Below are 22,017 nucleotides of genomic sequence, written 5' to 3' on the forward strand. Positions count from 1 at the left end.
TATTTGAAAAAATCATTGATACTTTAAATTATATAAATGTAAAATAAAAAAAAAGATATTTTAAGTTAGTTCAATATTACATTGCCGATAAGTATATTGCATTATAAGTTAGTATAATAATAATAGTATATAGTAATAGAAAATAGTATAACATAAAAAAAAATTGAATGGAAATATGCTTAAGTTGAAGAACATAAAAATTAATAATAAATTTTGACTAAATTAAAGGTATTACAAAGTAAAATTCATATGTATATATATATATATATATATATATATATATATATATATATATATATATATATATATATATATAAATACATATATATATTTATGTATTTATATAAATATACAAATTTTGAGATTGATATGATAAAAATGAGTAAATTTTTCCCACAAGCTGGTTCAAGTTCTCAGAAATGACAAAAAACTTGGCTATTATATTTAATTGCCGCAATGGTATGGACAGGGGTAACAGTTCCCAAAAAAAATGTCTGAAGCATTTTGGGATTGTTTTAAATAAAATAAAATAACTTTGAGAATCGGATACATATGTTAAAAAAGTATTAAAAATAAACATATGAGTAATTCGTCTAAATCAATATTTTTTTAATCAATAGCGAATAAAAAAATATAGTTAAACTTATTATTATAAACTATAATTCTTTTAACCCTTATTTGCAACCAGTGGTGCATAGGCCACTGCATTATTTTGACGGAGAGTTTTCTTGATATTGTGTCCTTTTGTTATAAGGTTCTGGGTTCGGAGGGAGGTCAAAATAAAGGTCAAAATAAATATAAGTAATTTTTCAATGTTATACTTTTTTAAACATTCCGTGCCAAGAACACACCTAGCGTGTCCAAATGTGCCATCCACTTTGTGCTCAGGACACGCACAGCATGTTCATGCCTGAATAACGGTTGTATTTCAAAAGATAAACCCAAGCAGTTTTGATATTGTTAGTTTTTTTTCAGAAATTTAGTTGCGTTTGGACCTCTTGGTAACATGGATTTGCAATGTGAAAGTGAGTTCCTTTTACATAATTAATATTCAAGATAATACTGTATCAACGTGATGCAGTGCCCTATGCACCATTGCGTGCAAATAAGGGTTAGAATCAGCATATTTGCAAGGAGCTTGATTCCTGAAAAACTTTTTTCATTACATTACAAGTTAACAGAAGTGTAAAAAAAAATACAGGCATTTCGCTCATAGAGATTTAAAACATGCATAAGGATAGTATTTGATAACTTTACGACAGGACGACCCATGTCATAATAATAATAATAGTAATAACTTAAGGTAAATTATAAAGCGCCGTTTTTTGTAAAATACTACCTCATAGGTGGTAAATACTAATACTTTAGGAAGTTTAAGCCTAATACAGAGAAATTTGAGTAGTATATCATGAACTTTTATGAAAGACAATATTTTCCAACACTAAACATTGAATATTTATGTGAAAGCATTTTCTATAATATAACATTTATGTATTGTAGATTAAAATAAGAACTAGTTGCTTTATAATCATCCGAGGATTTTTGAGATCATGGCTTTATGTACCTTTTACAGTCAAAATGTTTGAAAACATTAAATATCCTTCTCAACGGTAATTAAAACTAATGTACTGCAACACAATTGTGTATATAATGAATATGTTGAGAGTATGAAACTGAAAATACCATGCAACTCCACTTAAGAACGTAGAAATCTTGTAGGGTGGATAATGCCTATAGGATTCATGAGCTACTTTCCTAATTTCTGTTTGCGCCGTGAAATTCCACATTTTTGGCATCATATTCCTCATTTTCATCTGAAAAAAAAACACATTACTTAATTTTACTTCTTAAACATAATGCATTTCATCAAACATGTGGATCAATTATAAGTTTCTAAATTTAATAAAGTTATTCCCATCCATATTACGTTTTAACATTTTTATTTAAATCATTAGTTCTAGTTTTACTTTGGACGCGTAAATCAACTAAAGTCGCCCAATTTTTTTCCTCTTTGGACGTCCATGGCTTGTAAAAACCATGAACTATAGTCCATCGCTCACAAGCCATGGACTAAAGTAAACAAATAAAAGGAATTTTATAGAATGCTTTTTTTTTATGGAAAATTTGCAATTTTCAAATCAACGTTTATTTATTGCTTAATGCATTCAAAGGGTTAATCTAGTTTTTAAAATTCTTCAATATATATTTTTTTCAATGATTAAGTTCTATATTTAATTATGTTTAAACATTTTTTTTCAAGATATTTCCACGTTTAAGTTTTTTTAATTTATCAATATATTTTTTAATCATTTCTAAATTTAATCAGGTTTTTTTAATTCCTCAATATAATTGACTTTATTTTTATTTTATCAATAATTAAGTTCTGCATTAAATCAAGTTTATCGAATCCACAAATTTATTATAAAATTATTTTTTCAATGAGTATTAAATAAAAATTTTGAAATCCGAATGTTAATTTTTTTTTTCCAATTTTAAGTTATACATACATGTAATCAAGTGTTTCTAATTCATCAATTAGTTTGCACACTTTAATTTTCAAATAAGTATCTAAATTTGATTGAAGTTTTTTTAAACCTATCAATATGTTTTAACATTCTTTTTTCATTTATTTGTTTTACAATATAAATGCCAAGCATTGAAGTAATATGTATAGCTTTAAGAATTTTATTTAAAAAATGGCAGTTGAGCTTACAGTGTTAAAATGGGACTTTCACAAGTAACTTTTTTTAAGCATAGGTAGTACAAGATATCACTTACCGTGTAGAATACTACATTTTTAAATAAACTTATTTTATTAAGCGTTAATAAATAATACAGACATATTTATATATATATATATATATGTATATATATATATATATATATATATATATATATATATATATATATATATATTTATATATACATATATATATATATATATATATATATATATATATATATATATATATATATATATATATATATATATATATATATATATATATATATATATATATATATATATATATATATATATATATATATATATATATATATATATATATATATATATATATATATTTTTATATATACATATATATATATATATATATATACATATATATATATACATATATATATATATATATATATATATATATATATATATATATATATATATATATATATATATATATATATATATATATATATATATATATGCGTGTGTGTATATGTTGATGGTGTTATGAATCAGATGTGACAGAAAAATGATTATTACATCTTGATTCGAAGAATGGCTTTGTTCAGGTGACAAAAAAACTATTGTACAAGATAGGGGAACCGTGCCATATAACTAAATCAGTTTTACAAAATCTGGTAGAGCAAAATATTATATTTCTAAAAACTTCCCGGACCTCAATCCAATAAGGAAAATATTAAAAATAAAATGACTCTAACATATACAAAAAATCGTCTCATTCATAACAGTAGACTCAAAAAAATATCAGAAAATATTAAAAGCATGCCAAAAAGAGTACAGACGGTGATAGAGCCAAAAGGGAGAGTTGAATGCTTCTGATCTAATTTTGCTTTATTAAAAAATTTATTAATGTGTATTTTCAAAGTAAAATAACACAAAAATATAATAAGATCATAATTTATTATTAGATTAAAACCAATATTTTTAGCTTTTCCACTTTTTTATTTGACCAGCGACCGGGTTTCGTCGTTACCGACATCATCAGACTGGTCATCACCAGTCTGATGATGTCGGTAACGACGAAACCCGGTCGCTGGTCAAATAAAAAAGTGGAAAAGCTAAAAATATTGGTTTTAATCTAATAATAAATTAAAAATGCAATTCCATCACGAAGTGTCAGTGGATAATATAAATCTATTAATAAGATCATACTTTCTATCAGTTTTACAGAAAAAAAAACTAAGCAAATTGTCCCACGACTGTATATACACAAATGGAAATAGTTAGTTGAATTGCAATTTGAATTGAAAAATAAATTAATATTGTTGGATGATTACTAACCATCTTCCTCCTGAAATTGATTTGCCAATACTGGTTCACCTCTATCTAAGCTTATATTTACGTCGTTAAATTCTGCATTCTCGACATTATTAGATCTACTTTTCTTAATTTCACTTTCAGCAGGCAAGTTATTATTTATTTCTTGAAAGACATCGCGATCATTATCCACTTTTATAGAATCATCATCAACTGGGCCCATCTTTTCCAAAGCAACCTCCAGTTTCTTGTTGGATTCCAACAATTCGGCGTTTTTGTCTTCGATTAATTTGACTTCGTACCTATTAGGGGGTTTTACGGGATTCTGCGATTGTTTTTCTCCGACATTATTTTTGTTTACGGGATCTTGAATATTTTCAGGTTTCTGCACTTTGCTTTTGTCATTATCTTGAACAAATAACTCCGGAGCGAACCCGCTCGGTACATTAGGTCGCAAGTAGTTATTACTGACATCGGGTTTAACAGATATTGCCACTGAGTGGTTCAAAGATTCTGAAGGAACATTTTTGTTTAGAAATCCAACATTAGGGTATGAACTTCTTGCCATATCCTATATATATTGCAAAATTAAAAAAAAATATTAATACACACCCTTACAAATCTATAGAAATAAACATGTAAATGTTTGTTAAAAATATTAAATTTCACTGCTTGCTTCAAGTTTAGACATAACGTTGCATTTGAATATGCGCCGTGTTTTTATATCTGTGACAGGTGTTTTTACATGTGATGGGTAGAAACATGTTTTTAATAGCGGCTTTTTTTAACACATTGGTAGCGCCATCTTTTGAATGTGACAGCAACTCACGCAATATTATTGACAGCTGCTGCCACTCGGCATTTTCAATAGCATTGTTGTTTCATGGATCTTCAATATTTTCATTGCTTAAAAAGCATTGTGAAATAAAACATATTAGAAATGCGTGCTTTCTATTTGATTTCTTTCCCATTTATCCAGACTGAGTCACAGCGATGCGTGGTTGGGTAGAGTTAGTCAGGAAATAGAATTTAGTAGAAGAAATAAACTGCTGTATAAAAATATCTAAAGCTGACATTACCTTAATGTTATGCTTTTTTGTATCGGATACAATATTCAATTGGTAGACATCCTTGCGTATTTCTATTTGTTGGCTGATGTTTTTACTTTCTTGGACAGGTCTGGGATATACGTGAGATGATGCCTGGTGAGGTGGGTATTGCACATTCTAAAATTTTAGTGATGTACCAGTATTTTTAATTTTTAAGTATCATAGAATATAACACTATCTTAGTGCAAAAATACTAATAGATTTTTTTCCACGTTAAAAAAATAAATATATTTTAACATGATAAGGATATTATGAGTATGAAGTTATTAAATCATTTGATCAATAAATAAATTACTTAGCATAAGATCATAAGCATTTTTCTGTAAATTTTGAAATCATATTCACATTCTTTCTGGGATTTATTAAAAAAAAATCACAAAAAAATAAAATTTGCATAATCGCCATACACAAAGTTATATGTAAAATTATGATGTCACCTGCTTTTATTTTAGTACTGTAACACGTTTATGATGTTACTCTGTAAAATATTTTTATAAATCATGAATAATTTACATTTATCTTATTTTATAAAGCATGATACAAACCATAAACTTTTCTTTCAGCAGGGTATTTTCTTTACGGAGTTCCTCTATTTTTTCATTCAATTGCAACTGAGTCTCCGCCAATGTGTCCTGCAATAATTTGTATTTATTTTATGAATAAAAAAGGCAAAAAGAGGAAAAAACCTAGTTACGACCGAGGTTTATCAGCAAAGAATTACAAATCCTGATCGCTTGTTTGTCTCCTATTTAGGAACATTAAAGACTATCTACACACATTGGGTGTTGTATGTTTATATTTTATTATGATAAAATTCAGCGCATTGGTTTAAATTTATTCGACCCGTATACATCTTGCATGCCTAATATTAAATTTTCCTACACTTATCGACTTCAAATGTGTTTTTGCAGTGCTGTTCTTCACCTTGATAAACCAAACAAGGTTATTCAATGTTCTTGGTACAGGTGTAGACAGTTATTATTCACCAGTAACATACAGACCCCTTGCAAGTCAAAATCAACCCTTGGGGGTCTATGTAGACCACTTTGGGAATCTATGGTTTAGACAATTGTGGTAACTGGTAGAGTAGATGGAAGATAGATGCGTAAAAAACGTCATAGTAAGATGGAGTAATATCATCAAAAGGATTAAGCTATTTGCAGAAGTTTTAAGATGACATAAGATTGCATCAAACATTTTTTACTGAAACACCCGGTTATACCAATCTTGAAAAAACTAAAATCGACTGATATAATGTAAGTCTTACCCGATACTGACGAAGAACACCCTGTTCTTTTTCTGCATCTTTTTCCACTTTACGGCATTGAGTAGTAAGAACATCGTAGCTATCCTATAAATATTCATTGCGATACATATTTGGTAGAAAACAGAATGCATTATTTTCAAGGATATTATATGTTTGGTGGCGTACAAATAAGGGCCACCTGTTTTTCAGATGCCACGTTATGTAGTCACAATTTGAATTTCAAAACACTTAAAGTACATTGTTTGGGAACATATTCAGATATTCATTCGTAATAGGACATTCTGATTGCTTATCCGGTAAAATTTCTAGGAACTTGTTAGAGAGTAACTGATCCAAGTAGGTACTAGCCAGGAGCTAAAATTTTGTGGAATTACACTGTTCAGAGAGATTTGTGATGAACAAAATATATTTTAAGATGACTGAATCACGTGGATTATACGCTATGGTGGATGTAGTAAAACATTCCAGTAAAGTTGTGCAAAAGTAATATTAATAAGTTAAAAAGTAATCACAAAAACGGTTATGGAATCTGTCTAAACATTTAATTATTACTGAAATTTAAAGCTTGCCTCCATAGTGTAGAGGTTAGTACACTTGGCTACCATGTTGAAGGTCGCGAGTTCTATTCCCTGGGGGGTTTAAATAAACATAAGTATTTTTAAACTTTAATAATTATTTGATATTACCTGGACTGATATCTGAAGCGTGGGATAGATTACCTTGCTTTCATTTAATAAACGATCAAATTAACATTGCATCAATATGATGCAGTGCCTTGTGCACCATTGGGTTTAGATAACAGTCAGTAAAAGATTTTTTTAAAAAGAGTAATTGCTACATAAACTAATAATAAAAAAAGGATCTAAAACTCATTACATCATAAAGACGCAGTGTTATTTTTATTGTTAAATGCATAAATACAAGGTGCTTAGTCCTGCGCATCTTGTTTTATACCAAGGTGATATTAAATAATCATGCGAGTGAAAAATCACTTAAATTTACTTTGACCCTCCTAGGAATCGTACCTGAGACCAGCAGCATGGTAGCCAAATGATGTAAGTACTACATTATGGAGGCGGATAAAAAATCCGATCAAAATAGTTAGTAAAAATAACTTAGAAAATTAAAATGCTAGGTGAGTGATGGTACATAGTTCGTTGATTCAATTTGATTCATGGTAATAATCTAATCAATTTTTTTGGATCTAAGATTTTATAGTAAAAGAAATATCTACAAAAACAGTATTTGATGATTAATTTTAATGTAAATAATAGCAATATTAAATTGGGTTGCAAGGACGCCTATCGAAACATGATATAAAAATCACAAAACAGATTTTAGAATACCAATTCGGTAATTGTATAAATAAACAAATATATGTAAATAATCCAATTAATACTATTGTAAAGTAATGTTGATTTCTCGGGTAACTTATTTCTGCCGAATGCAAATACAAGTGTGTAATTACCGACCTATGAGATTATATTAGATTGAACAAAACACATTAAAATTCCTATTTCACGTATCACTTGTGAGATGATAATATTTACATGTTTAATGTGTATGAATAATTCCCGTTTTACTCATTCAATTATGAAATTTAAAGCAAATTTGATGATGAATTATCTTTCGGTTGTATCTCAAAGGCGAGTAATTTCATGCCAATATTAGTTTTGACAAAATGTTAACTAAACATGTAAATCGTCAAATCAAAGATGCTGGACTTCAATCATGCCGGAATTCAGATTAGAATGAAGATATGTAGTCGAAGCAGTTAAGGTAGATAAGAAAAGCATTAATAAAATTTAATAAAAGGGTTTGTGCTAAATAATACTCATTTAAATCAACACAAATGCTGCAAAATCACCTGTGAAGCGACTAGAGTATTGTATAATTCTTCTTCTTCTTCTCCGTCTTAATCCTCATTGCTGAGGGTTGTGACCCTTGCAGAAGCAATGACTCTTCTCCAGTTATCCCTTGACTGCGCTGCACGTAGCGCTCCAACCACTGAGGTGCCTGCTGCTGCCTTAATTTGATCGGTCCATCGTGTGGGGGATCTTCCTCTCCCTCTCTTTCCCTCCAGGCTACCGATCACAACTAGGCGTTCCAGGCTATCCTCGTTGCCACGCGCAACGTGTCCAAAGAACTGGAGAATCCGTCGGGTACAGATATTGGCCAGAGACAAGCCATCCAAGCGTAGTTCCTGGCGAATGGACTCATTGGTGCGTCTAGCTGTCCATGGAATTCGGAGCATGCGCCTCCAACACCACATTTCGAAGGCATCAATTTTTCTCCTTTCTGCTGCTTTTATAGTCCATGTTTCAGCAGCATAGAGAAAAATGGAGTGGACCAAGCTCCTGACAAGCTTCATCTTGGTGTTGTTACTCACACCCCGGTCTTTCCAAATTTTGTCTAGCTTAGACATGGCACTTTTGGCGATGGCGATACGACGTCTAATCTCTCCTTCACAAGTTCCTTCATTGCTGATTTGAGATCCAAGGAACTGGAACTCGTTTATTATCTCTAAACCTTCCAGTGAGTTCCCGAGATCACCAAACTTCTTAGATCGATCTATGATCATGATCTTGGTCTTGCTTTGGTTAATCTCTAGTCCCAGTGCCTTGCTCTCAATCTCTACTCGTTTAAGGAGATCTACCATCTCTTTTGGGTCTTTGGCCAGAAGTGTTGTGTCGTCCGCATATCGTATATTGGACAGCTTTACGCCACCAATGGACACTCCTCCATTCCATTCGTAGAGAGCCCTGCGCATGTGTTCCCACTTCACGCAGTCGAAAGCTTTTTTGTAATCGATAAAGCATAAAACTGTTGGCGTCAGGAACTCTCGGCTTTTTTCGATCACTTGGCGGATGTTGAGGATCTGCTCTCTTGTTCCTCTTCCTTTCACAAAACCAGCTTGTTCCTTTGGTATTTGCCATCCAATGTAACTGTGTAATCGTGCTTTTAGAACATATAGCATTATCTTGCTGGTGTGAGAGATAAGTGCTATTGTCCTATAGTTTTCACACTTTTTGGATGAGCCTTTTTTGTGAAGAGGAATGAAAACAGATTCAGCCCATTCCTGAGGCCATGTTCCCGTTCTCCATATGAGGTTGCAGAGATCCAGCACTGTTTTTATGCCCTTATCCCCTAGTTCTTTTAGAAGCTCGGCCTGTATGCAGTCATTGCCGGGGGACTTGTTGCATTTTAGTTTTTTCAGTGCATTTCGAATCTCTTCTTCCAAAATGTCGGGTTCCATGGTTTGATTCTCAAAGGAAGGACTTCCTGCTGTTGAGGTCTCGGCATATAGTCCGGAGCAGTAACCTCGCCATCTCTCCAAGACGCTGCCAATGTCCGTCAGAACGCTTCCATTTTGGTCCTCTATTGCCCATGTCTGAGGTTTGAAGGCACGGGTTAAGAGTTTAACCTTTTGGAAAAGATCCTTTGTAGTGACGCTATTCGCTTTATCTTCTATCTCAGCACAGATATCCGAAATTTGTTTATTTTTGTCTCGTCTCGGCAATATCTTTGTATATCTTTATTGAGCCTAGAGTATTCTTGTTTCGCTTCTGCAGATGAGGTTCCTTTTACTCTCATCGCTTTTCGCTTTGATATCATATCCCATGTGGGGTCTGATATCCAAGATTTCCTCTTTTCATTTCTCGGCTCCTGATATTTCATTGCAGTCTTGACAATTTTCTCTTTGAGACTGTTCCAACGCTGTTCGACATTTTCAGAGGAGTTTACGTTGAAATCAGCGTCTTGTTTCCTGATATCTGTGCCAAAACATTTAATTGCTGGCTCATTGAGGTTTAAAGTTTTAAACTTATCCCTTTTTATAATTTTGAACTTGGCTCTGATTTGTGCAATCAGCAGATTATGATCAGAGCCGCAATCTGCACCAGGATAAGTTTTAACATTACTTACCGATGACCTCCAGCGGCTATTTATCATGATGTAATCAATCTGGTTGCGACATCTATCACCCGGTGATATCCATGTGTATAGGCGTCTGATGTGCTGTTTAAACCAAGTATTCATGATTGTCATTTTTTCTTCAATAGCAAATTGGATCAAACGTTCACCTCTATCATTTTGGGTGCCAATTCCATAATGGCCAACTGCACCTTCGAGGTAACTGTTTGATCCAACTTTTGCATTGAGATCACCAATAACCATTGTTATTTCTTTATTGGGTATTTGAGCCAGCGTTTCTTTGAGAGCAGAATAGAAAAGATCAATAACTTCATCTGGAGCATCGGCAGTCGGTGCATACACTTGTACAATATTCATTTTGCAGGGTTGAGTGTTCAGTTTGATGTGGATCATTCTGTCATTAATGGGGTTATATCCAATGACAGACTTACTTAACTGAGATGTTAAAATTACCGCTACCCCACTAAATGTTGCATTTGCATTGCCTGAGAAGTATATTGTATTACGTTTGCTGTTGTTAAGTGTCCATTTTCGGTCCAATGTGTTTCTGAGACTCCTAATATGTGTATGTTATGGTTGGTCATTTCTTTTTCTAGAATATCCGTCTTTCCTGGCAGGCGTAATCCTCTGACATTCCAGGTGCCAACTCTGTGTGTATTACGCACGGATATTCTTGTATTGGAATTAGCTTCACCAGTCGCACATTTCCCACATGGTGCCTGGTGCGTCACACCGATGTGCCCGGTCACCGATTTCCCACCTTGGGGCCCGGACCCCCAGAGGCGCCGGGTGTCAACCGGATCGCTCGACGGCCTTCCTATTTGTTTGCTTGCTTTCATTGGGTTGTCTTGGGAAAGTAGTGCAGTGGTTTCCCGTTGCCTTCTGCACCGCAGTACTCCAGTCGTTGAGGCTGTTGCAGCTGCGCCTGGAGTAATCTGTTGGGCAACCGTTCTGGCATCCATTGCCTCCGCTCGCTTCCAGTTCTGATGGGTACTGCTGCCCTCCATCAGTGCAGTAGCCCAGCTAACTCGGGCTGTGGATGCCGGCTGTCCAGTTTCCTGGCAGCCACCATCCTTAGGTACACGGCCTGCACCGGGACCATCCAGGGAGCTCTTCGCCAGTTCAGTACTGATGTGAGCCCTCCAGACCCCCGTCTCCCGTCTTCCCAGGCTTCCAAAGGGGTTGGTTACCGCAATCTCTTCCTGGGTTGCTAGGTTTAACAGGGTTCACCACGAGTAGGTGGGAGTGGAGTTGATGCAGAGAGGCTAGTATGTACACAACTTGTATAGTTACATTGTATTGCGCATCTGCATCCACGAACCCCATATATTGTATAATATATGAGTTGAATTTTTTAAAATTATGTGATTGTTAATCGTGGGTAGAATGGTGAATGCTACACGTGTATATGTAATATCATTATATTATAAATATGATGATATTGAATTGAAATTTAAGATTGATTGTTCTCAAAATAATTTTATCGGAATTAATCGATAAGAATTGACTAAATTAGTGCATTTTTTTTCAGTTGATGTATTGGCAAATGATCAATATCTCTTTTAAAGTGTAAAAACTATTGAGGGTACAAAAATTAGTGTCATATTTTTATTATTATTATTATTATTAGGGAGTAATACATACATTTTTATAAAAACACATACTGTTTTTAATTGTGAAATTTATACTCCATATTAATTTGTTTAAAAAGACCTTTCAAGCACATGTGTAATCAATGTTTATTATTAATATCTCAATATAGATGAAGAAATTTGTATGACAGAAATATGGAAATTCTAAAAAAGGTGTTTAGTATAGCTACACTGAAACCTGGATTTTACATTTTTCCGCCAATGGCTTCTAATTATTCAGTCCCGATATATTTTATTACATTTATAATCCGCTTTCACTTTTTTTCCTGCAATTTACGTTGAAAATTCAAAATATTTGAGTTCGCACGCTTGACAACGAGTTGGCACAGTACAAACTGGAAGATATTTTAAAAGAGTGGTTCGTCTTTACTGTGAAATACATTTGAAACTGTTAAAAAATAATAAATAAAACGTTACCTGCAGAGAAGCTAGACGATGCTTGAGTGTATCCTTTTCCTTCTGAGTGTGGAGTTGGTTCGCAGACAAGGCTTTCTTTTCAGCGGCTAGAGATTGCTCCAAATGTCCTTTGTATTCTACAACAGCTAATCAAAAGTGACAAGTTAATTTAATTACAAATTTAATATTCTAATTAGACACATAAACGAATATCGCAAATGATCAGAATGCAGACATAAGTAACAAAAAAACATTATAAATTACAATGCCAGTTCATAATTTTACAATGTATGCAAACGCAATTATAAAGTAAATGCTTCTCGATGTACATTTTATTTCATCCACATTTCAAAAACAAGAAAAACATATAACACACAATGGTGATGGAAAATTCAGACTACTAACATAAATTCTAGAGAAAAAATTCGTTTGTTAACAGATTTTTTTTTCAGAACTAATCCACTGAACCACAATAAAGGCCTCCCACAAAACTCTGCTTGCTCATTTCATGCTATTATAATGCCAAAAGTTTTGATTTGCAAATGGTACTAACTAGAGGCGTGACTGTTACTTTTTCAGCTACCCGATTGGGATGGTATTCGTTACTTTTTTTAGGTTTATAAATCTTTCCAGTTAATGTGTTTTAAGTTAAATTATCAAATATATACTAAGATCTAGAAATGCGCAATATACAAACAAATTTCTGTACTGGTTGAGGTGATTAGCTTTAAATGATCAAATTCAAAAGCAGAATTAAGAAATCATATTTAAAAATTTGATCGCTCATGTCTAAAATTAACTAATATATAAGAATTTAAACAACTTAGAATAAAATAAGGTAGCAAAAACCTATAAACCGCTATTGTGTTCATCTCAAACAAACTAAACAGATAAAAACATAGATTGCTAAAAATATGAATTATTATTAAAATATAATTGAAATCCGCAAGAGATTCTAACTAAACCATTAACAGGTCTCATACAAAGTGCGTTTTATGCTCCAGGTCGACTATATTTGGTTTCCATTTTATTTTGGACATTTAAGAGTTATAATTGTGAATATACAAATAAGTTTATGTAACTTTTCGGTATTAATCACGTGCTAAGCATGTCAACCAATCTGATGCCTTGTAAAAGAGGCAAACTTGATTAAGGCTCTCAGGAGTACATGGCCAAGACAACCGAAACGCCTTTTTTGATGAGAGTTGTGACCATATGGTTACGACAAGATGTTACCTCATCACACACAGCTTATGCTATGACGGAAATTTTGCGATTATTTTTTCTTAGACAAATAATGTCAAAAAGCGGTGTTACTGATTGACCTTTCCCGATTATTTCCTATGGGGGCACTTGAAGCAAAAGATGTACACATAACAACCAGAACCTTGATGCCTTGATGAAAAAGACATTGAAATGGAATTGCCAAAATAACGCAAGAAGTCTGGGAAAATATTACAATAATTTTTTTTTTGACATCTTAACATAGAGGTAACACAAAGAAGTTTATATATTGACAAGTCGGGCAGTTGTAAAATGCACCTCGTGTTGTTGAACTGACTTGAAATGCAAATAGCTTTCCAAGTTTATGAGTCTGAGCCATTATAAAAAGAAAGAGTTAAATGACGATGGTGAATATTCTTTGTATAGTATGGTATTTGTTTGGTATTTGTTTCTTTGTATAGTATTTGTTCTGCGTACTGCCAGGGTTTTCGAAAATACCCGCGTGCTGAGAACTCTTTATAACTCCTTGGTGCGAAGTAGACTCGAGAGTGGCTCGATGATTTGGGGGCCACACGAGCTTAAGTACTCTCTTATGGTAGAGAAAGTCCAAAAGAAGTTTTTGAGGTATCTCTACATGAGAGAGTACGGCTATTATCCTTGGCTCTACCCGACCCAGTTTCTCCAGGGTATGCTTGGCTACAATAGTTTAGAGACTAGAAGGAATGTGTATTTGATTACGCATTTTTATCGATTGTTGCGCGGTATGATCGATAATCCTGAAATTATCTAGAGCATTGGTCTGTATGTTCCCGATAGTTACCTAAGACAGCGTCGGCATAGATTGTTTCACATTCCTATACACAGGACCAACCTGCCGATGGTTATGCCTGTAGGAAGAGCTACCGCTATGTTGAACAATATCACATTGGATATTGATCTGTTCCATGTGTCCGAAGGAGTTTTCCGAAGCGACATTCTTCTACACATTTAACAAGAGTCTTCTTGCGTAATTTTTAATTAGTTTTTTTTTAATGTATACACCTTAAATGTTTGTTTGTAATGTATATATTAATTATTGAATGCATTGAATTGAATTGAATTGAATTCTCTAAAATATTATGTTTTTGTCAAGTTCTCTTTTAAATTACGACATCTTACCATATCTGTAAACAAATATAAATCTAAAATGACAAATGTTCATGAGACACATATAGAATTAAACATTAATTCTGTAAAACAAAAAAAAACAATAATTTGTCTTTCCTGAACATTTGATGTTTCGGATTTATGATTTTTTACCTCACATCTACTAATATTATCACATATTCAACATTTATACATGTTAAATCTAAGTGCAAAAATGCAAATGGAGGAAATGCCCTTGGGGTGGTATTTTACAAAAATGGCACTATAAATTATCCTAATTTATTTTTTATATTTGCTATAAATTGTTTGAATAGTGGTACAGTTTGATAAGGTGCAGTTAGGATAGGTGATAACACAGAAGATAAGATCAGGTATTGGGGATGTTAGAAAGGCAGGGATTGCGAACCTTGAGTGTAGGTCAAAGCGAAGTAGGTCGAATTTGTTGTTTTTTTTTAAGTTTAAGAAAAAGTTTTAATGTAAAAAATATCCTTTAAAATTTACAAGTAAAATTTCAATGAACTCTTTATAAATAAATGTAATATATAATATATATTTATAAAATAAACAAGCATAATAATAATGTAAAAAACAGGTTTCCCATCACAATATATCGTTTCATGGGAAATCTGTTGTTTATTTGACGATAATTTGTCTATACGAGGTTCATTGTAAGTGGTGTTTAGTTTAATCTTACACATACAGCAGTCATTTTTTACGAAGTCAATTTCGTAAATGTGATTTAATAAAATTCATTTATGAAAATAACTGCTCGCAAACAAATGTCCATCTGAACATAGTTAAAAGTGCAGTAGCTAATCTTTTTACTGTTTCTAATGAGCTTGGTGAAGAATTCCATTATAATATTTTAAACTTTTTCTTCCATTGATTTATTTACAATGCATGTTCGTTTTTCTTCCCTGATTCGATGTTTGAATCAAAGATTTTTTTTAGATTTCGAGAGGAGACTTATCCAAGATGGCGTCTTTTTATATTGTATTAAATGAAAACTTTAAATAAAAACAATCATGTCTAAAGGTCCAAGAGGTTTAGATAATTTCTCAGGCGAGTCACTGCGTGACCCGAGGGTCGTTCGATCGCTATCTCTGGTCTAGGGGTCGCTGTTGGCTGCTTGAAGGTGAAAAAAGGGGACGCTGATGACCATTTGCCAATAAAATCAGAGACTGGTCTAAAACAGGCATTTGGAAAAGTAATCTATCACTGGTTCAATGGGGCGTAGAACCAAGATCCCCTCATTACATATGCTAGTTAGTCGGAAAAAAAACAATGGGTTTGCTCTTATAGCTTGGGTGAAAACACAAACCTTGTAGCTGCGAGGAGAGGTAACTCTGCTCTGCGAGACACTTGTTCTGCAGGTGCTTACTATCCTCGAAGTTATTATGATAAGCTCGATACAAGTACAACACAAATAGTGCGCCTAAAATTAGGCCCAGAAACATAGCATTTCGCCCTTTCAAAAGTCTATGACCACGCACCGACGTCATGGTAAGCATGAATTTAATTTATATTTCACTTTAAAACTTCCTTACATATTATATTCAATAATTTATAGTTATTATATGTCGTATTAACAGTATAAAATCCAAACTTGAAAATATATCGCGGCGTCTCGCCCGGATCGAATTTGACAATTGTTTTTTTCTTACATAGATTTGAACAGAAATTACACTTTTTCTTTGTCTCATAGAATGTGGCAGAAACAAAAAAGGTTAAGTACCTACTTTAAAATAAAAAAATCGGGGTTTGTTGTAGCTATGAGCAAAATTGAGAAAGATGAATTTTTAAAACAAGGCAAATATAATGTGAATTAAAAAAAAAATATATGGTTGGTCTTGCAAAACCATTCTGCCAATTGGAGCAATATATAATTTTTGTGTTGCATCTGATTCGTAAGGGCCTTACTCGCAGTAATATAATTCATTAAGCGTCCGGCTGCGCTGAGAGCCGGGCGTCTCTAAGTCCGATTTCTTTTTAGAACGTTAGTTAGATTGTTTGTTTTTGTTTTTTAGAATGTATAATGAAAAAACATCTTTACATTTTTTGAACTCCTCTCCTTTTAATAATTCTTTTCTTTTCAAAACCAAATATTTATTTCGAAGAAAAACTGATACATTGTTCCTATTGGTAGAATGGTTTTGTTGGACAAAATATAATAACTAACAAAATTGGGGCACTGTGCTATACGGCTAAATCCGTTTTGAAAAAGATGATAAAGCTAAATATTTCATTTTTGAACTGGCTACGGACCTTAATCCGATATATCATATTTAAGAGATGGTAGAAAAAGGTTATAGCAAAGGAAAATAACAAAAATTAAATGAAATTGTAGATTATAATCATGTTAGTGTATGAGTATGTGAAGGCCCACCAAGAATACAATTCTGAGAAAACTGGTACAAATTTAACGCTATATGTACTACTTAAAACTTAGTTCTATGTAATATGCTTCTTTTGTGTGAAAATCTTTGCCTCTCTCGTATACATTTAATACTTAGTATTTTACTTATTGTTCGTGTCTAACTTGTAGGTCCTGGAAGGATTATAAACGTACATATGAATAATATGATCCCTGGATACCTTTAACCTTTATGAAATACAAAATAATTATGCGAGGATGAAGTAGGGGGAGGTCTTGATTGTTTAAGTATTATTTTGTAAAGTTTTCGTTGTTCGTTGTTTAACGAGGTTGTTAGGGTTTAATCTTTTGTACAATATAAGTCTGAAATGTAAATACAAGTATGTAACAGTCCCAAAAGAATTATCATTTAGACACTAAAATTTTACTTGTTTGAAGACGGCGTCATTTAAATTTCATGTAAACATCATTAATGTTCTCATTAGTTCTGTACAACATTTGAAGAATATATACAGTATATATCTTTTAAAAAATCATACTTTTTAAATAATACTACATCTAAAAATTCATTATAGCATGTGTTTCGATGCGTATCGCATCATTATCAAACAATGATGCTGAATGTATCGAAACACGTGTCACAGTAGATTTAAGGAATTGTGGCATTTACCAAGTAATTTTTTATTTAAAAAATGAAATATATTACCACAACCTGACTGCAGAATCAATTAATGAAAATACGTATTTAAATAATTCAGAGTTAAACATTGCGGTGAATGTATTTAAATACAGTCTCCGCAACGTTTATTTGATTGTATATCAAGTGAAATATATTTCAAGGAAAAATAGTTAAAAATGTACTTTGAAGAAAAATATTAAATAAAAGCATTCGGTTTCTAACTAAGCACGCCAGTTTCCTGAACGAGGGCAGGCAGAATTATTTACTTAGCGATATTTGAAACGCGATTTACAAGTAAATAGTCCTACCTCATTAGTGAATACGATTTCAATAAATTTACGTTTTCTGTTATTATAATTAACGATTTCAGAAACGATTCACAGTTCAAGAGTAGCAAATTGATAGCATACGGTTGATATAAGCATTAAGTACGCGAAAGATATTTCAACATCTGCTCGTGCATCGATAAAAACAATGTTTTAAGGGGCAATGTACCGTAGTGTGTATTCTCATACATATTTATCCAACCTTTTCTTCAAGTCTTTACTTACCAATGATATGATAATAATGTATAAATTCAATTCCACATTGTTTTTATATTTTTTATTCTAACTTACTAACCACCACGTCGCATCGCCGTGGAGGTGAGCAGGGAGAATAGAACGCCACAACCCCTTGTCATTTGCAAACAATCTTCGCTATTTCAACATTCATGTATCTTCTCATATTATATTATACATACTCCTGGGTAATTTCAAGCGTTTAATGTGTTTGATTGTGTCAAGTTTTCGTCGGTCTTCGCATTCTTCTATTTACAAATACATTCCCCTCATTAATTCGTTTTACTATTCTTTCCTTATTCATTCGTTCCACATGTCCAAACTATCTGAATACATCTTTCTTAATTTTATCGATATTGACTTTCTCAGCCTCTCATTCTATTTATTATTCATCATTCGAACATCTATCATACATCGTTTTGCCGCATATGGTTTTGAGAGATCGCATTTCAACTCTATTCAGTCTCCTGAATACTGTATTATATTTATTTTGCTAATGTGTGTGATTGTAATCCAGGATTCGGACCTCACATACTAATATAAGAGTCTCTGCTTAGTAAAAAGCTTATTTACATCTCACCAATAGATGTCTCTAGTGAAGTTCTAGTGATTCTTGTACAATGTTTTGAAATAGGAACATATATGTATATAGAACTTCCAAGAATTTGAGTAGTGTGGTTGTCAATCATGTGTAGAAATGGTGAATGTTACACGTGTATAAAGTGATCACTTAAACTAGCCTATGACGATCGTAAGCCCCGTAACAGCCCAGACTTCCACATGCTTCTTCATCTATGTTGAGATGTCAAAAAATAATAAAATTTGGTCCTTAATTCTACGATTATTGTACAGTAGTATGAGAGACCTCACGACTCCTGAAGACTTTGGGTTTGGGGGTGGTTATAGAGCGCGGGAGGTTGACTTGTCGGTGAGGGGGGTTTCCTAAAGGGGTGGGGTTCCCTAGTAGGGTTACTAACTTTCCTGCCGCTGTCACCCTGGCTATCAGAACATGATGGTGGATTTTACACACTAGTTAGTATTAACTTACATGCCCCGCTGACAGTGATACGGACATTGAAACCTTTATCTTTCATTTTATTTTTTTAGATGTAAACATAGATGAAGAAGAATATGGAAATCTGGGCATTTACGGGGCTTACGACCGTTGTAGGCTGGTCTAAGTGATCATTTTACACACGTGTAACATTCACCAACTATCCCATGATTGATAACGACACTACTTAAATTCTTGGATAATTTATATATATGATCCAATTTCGAAACGCTGTCCCTGAATCACTAGAATTTTCACTAGAGACATCTATTGGTGAGATGAAGAAGCTTTTTTTTTTGAGCAGAAATTCTTTTATTTTCCATTTTATAATTAAATTGTAACTTTGTTATAATTATTAATCAGTCTTGATAAGGAAGCGGTTAGCTTCGAAACCGGTAGACATTATAATTAAGTTATAATAAAATATTTAAAGTGATTTTAAAACAAAGTTATATTTTAAGCATTAAAAAGTATTATAAATATATTTTTCTACGATATTCAGGCGCGAATTTCCAGGTTCTCGTATTTATTACAAAAAAGTTATGTTTACGAATTTATAAATGAATGGACATACTTATGTATAGTTTTATAAATATATAAGTGAATTTATAAAAAAAAATCATGCATCTCCTCATACATACCTGCTGATTATTCCGACTCCTGTCATGATCACTGTCAAGTATTTGAAATACCAAGTTTTTCTCGGGTTTTATTTACAACCTCATCTATTATGCAATTTATCATACGACAGGCGTCGTGGCGTGGTTGGGTAGACGCTAGACTGCGAAACTGGCGTCGCGGGTTCGATTCCCGCCAATCACAAAATGAATTCAAGAAAGGTTTGTTATCAATTGGTCTGGGTGTTTGTGATGTATTTTTTTAAGGTGGAGGCTGACCGGAGCATTTCGTCGTATCAGAACGTCGTAACATCGCTCGCGGCGAGCATCACCGAGCATCCGAAACTATGGATGGAGCGCTCGGCTCGGTGTATTGACTGCCTGAATGCTCGCATCGTAACGTGTTACGTTACGACGAAATGCTCCGGTCAGTCTCCACCTTTACATTTACCTTCCCTATCCTTACTATCCTACTTTCTACCTGCACACAAGCCTCTAAAATAAACGGTTTACGGGTTATTCCTATAAAAATCTTTAGTTAGAAGTAATGAACACTTCTTTCGAATAAAGCAATCGTATGATAACTTGCATTACTCTAATTATCATACACTTTATGTCAGTACTCAAAAGCACTGATCGTGGACAAGTCAGGGATTCAAAATCCTGACTCATCCCGAGTCTGAAAGTCTAGTGGGGGAGTTGCCGGTGCAGGACTACTAACCCCCTTCAAAAATTACGAGAGAGGATTGCCAAAGATCCCTCTCCGTTTCCATAAGGAGCGTGATGATGCTTGTGATGATTAGTTCACCATGGGCATCACCCCACCACAGGCATGATGCCCGTGGTTTTGTGATAAAGGTTCCAGACGGACGATCAGTATTTATACGCAAGGTACGCTCTTTCGTACGGTAACTGCAAAAATATGTGGCTCCATCTATCCAGTCGAAACTAAATCAAATATTATTTATATATATATATATATATATATATATATATATATATATATATATATATATATATATATATATATATATATATATATATATATATATATATATATATATATATATATGAACACACCGATATGCTACGTATTATATATATCAGAGTTATAACAATGCACGTCTCATATACATGCATATATTACAAACACCGCACAGGCCGAAACAACAGTAGTAAGCGCGTATGGGTAGGGAAAATCAGCTCATATTGCAAAGAGGCAATTTAATCATTAGTGACATTTTTTTCTTCTGAATTCAGAAGCTGATCTTTTTTATAATTTTCTCATTGAACGATAAGCACACATCATCGTCCGGAATGATGAACCATTTTACTTGAAATGTAAGGAGAGTAAAAAACAGAGTGAATGGCACACTGGAATCAGTCATACCAAATAAATCATATTTCAAACCTTTATCCGCACCCCAATGATGCATAGGGCACTGTATCAAAAAAACACATTGTTTTCTTGATCGTTATTAACACATGAAGGAAAGGTGACCAGGCCCTCTGCTTCAGGTACCAGTCGAGGGTAATATTGAATAAATATTAGTGAAAAAATCGCTTATATTTATTTGACCCCCCCACCTTGGGAATTGAACCCGGGACCTCCAGAACGGTAGCCGAGCGTGCTGACCATTACACTATGCAGGTGGACATATCATTTACCCATTCCTTTATTTTGCCTTTGTTACATATTATATTTTGACCCCTTACACCCGTCGGCAACAAATTAAAAATGTTCGGAACGATATATTGCGGTGGTAGAAATCCTTAATTTTTACGGAGTGTGTGGAAGTTTGTGGTGAGAGTATTTTAATGTTTTTAATATTTTTGAATTAAAATAAACCTTGATGATGACAAGGTTCTTGTTGAAACCGGTAGGTTAAATTGTATTCATAAAAAAGTGGCGAAAACAAAGTTAATTAATTTTATAAAGTAAATAAATTTACCAACTGTCACAAAAGAATGGTCACCGCAGGACA

General features: G+C 33.1%; 1 protein-coding gene across 2 annotated transcripts; it reads right to left on the bottom strand.

The window, feature by feature from the left end:
* Positions 1 to 703: 703 nt before the first annotated feature.
* On the bottom strand, positions 704 to 16,433 carry LOC148311318 (uncharacterized). 2 transcript variants are annotated; one of them, XM_088256879.1, is made up of 7 exons: positions 16,070 to 16,433; positions 12,400 to 12,524; positions 6,398 to 6,481; positions 5,676 to 5,762; positions 5,101 to 5,247; positions 4,046 to 4,592; positions 704 to 1,814 (listed from the first exon to the last, which is right to left on the bottom strand). In XM_088256879.1, exons 1-7 carry the CDS (start codon positions 16,257 to 16,259, stop codon positions 1,756 to 1,758), a joined length of 1,239 nt encoding a protein of 412 aa, XP_088113005.1. In that variant the 5' UTR covers positions 16,260 to 16,433; the 3' UTR covers positions 704 to 1,755. The 2 variants fall into 2 exon arrangements, with proteins under 2 accessions (XP_088113005.1, XP_088113006.1); XM_088256880.1 differs by having other exon boundaries at positions 5,101 to 5,223; positions 16,070 to 16,396.
* Positions 16,434 to 22,017: the final 5,584 nt, after the last annotated feature.

The sequence above is a fragment of the Brachycentrus maculatus genome, unplaced genomic scaffold (genome assembly GCF_059751285.1).
Source record: "Brachycentrus maculatus isolate JH-2025_06_01 unplaced genomic scaffold, ASM5975128v1 h1tg000068l, whole genome shotgun sequence".
In the NCBI taxonomy this organism is placed as follows: Eukaryota; Metazoa; Arthropoda; class Insecta; order Trichoptera; family Brachycentridae; genus Brachycentrus; species Brachycentrus maculatus.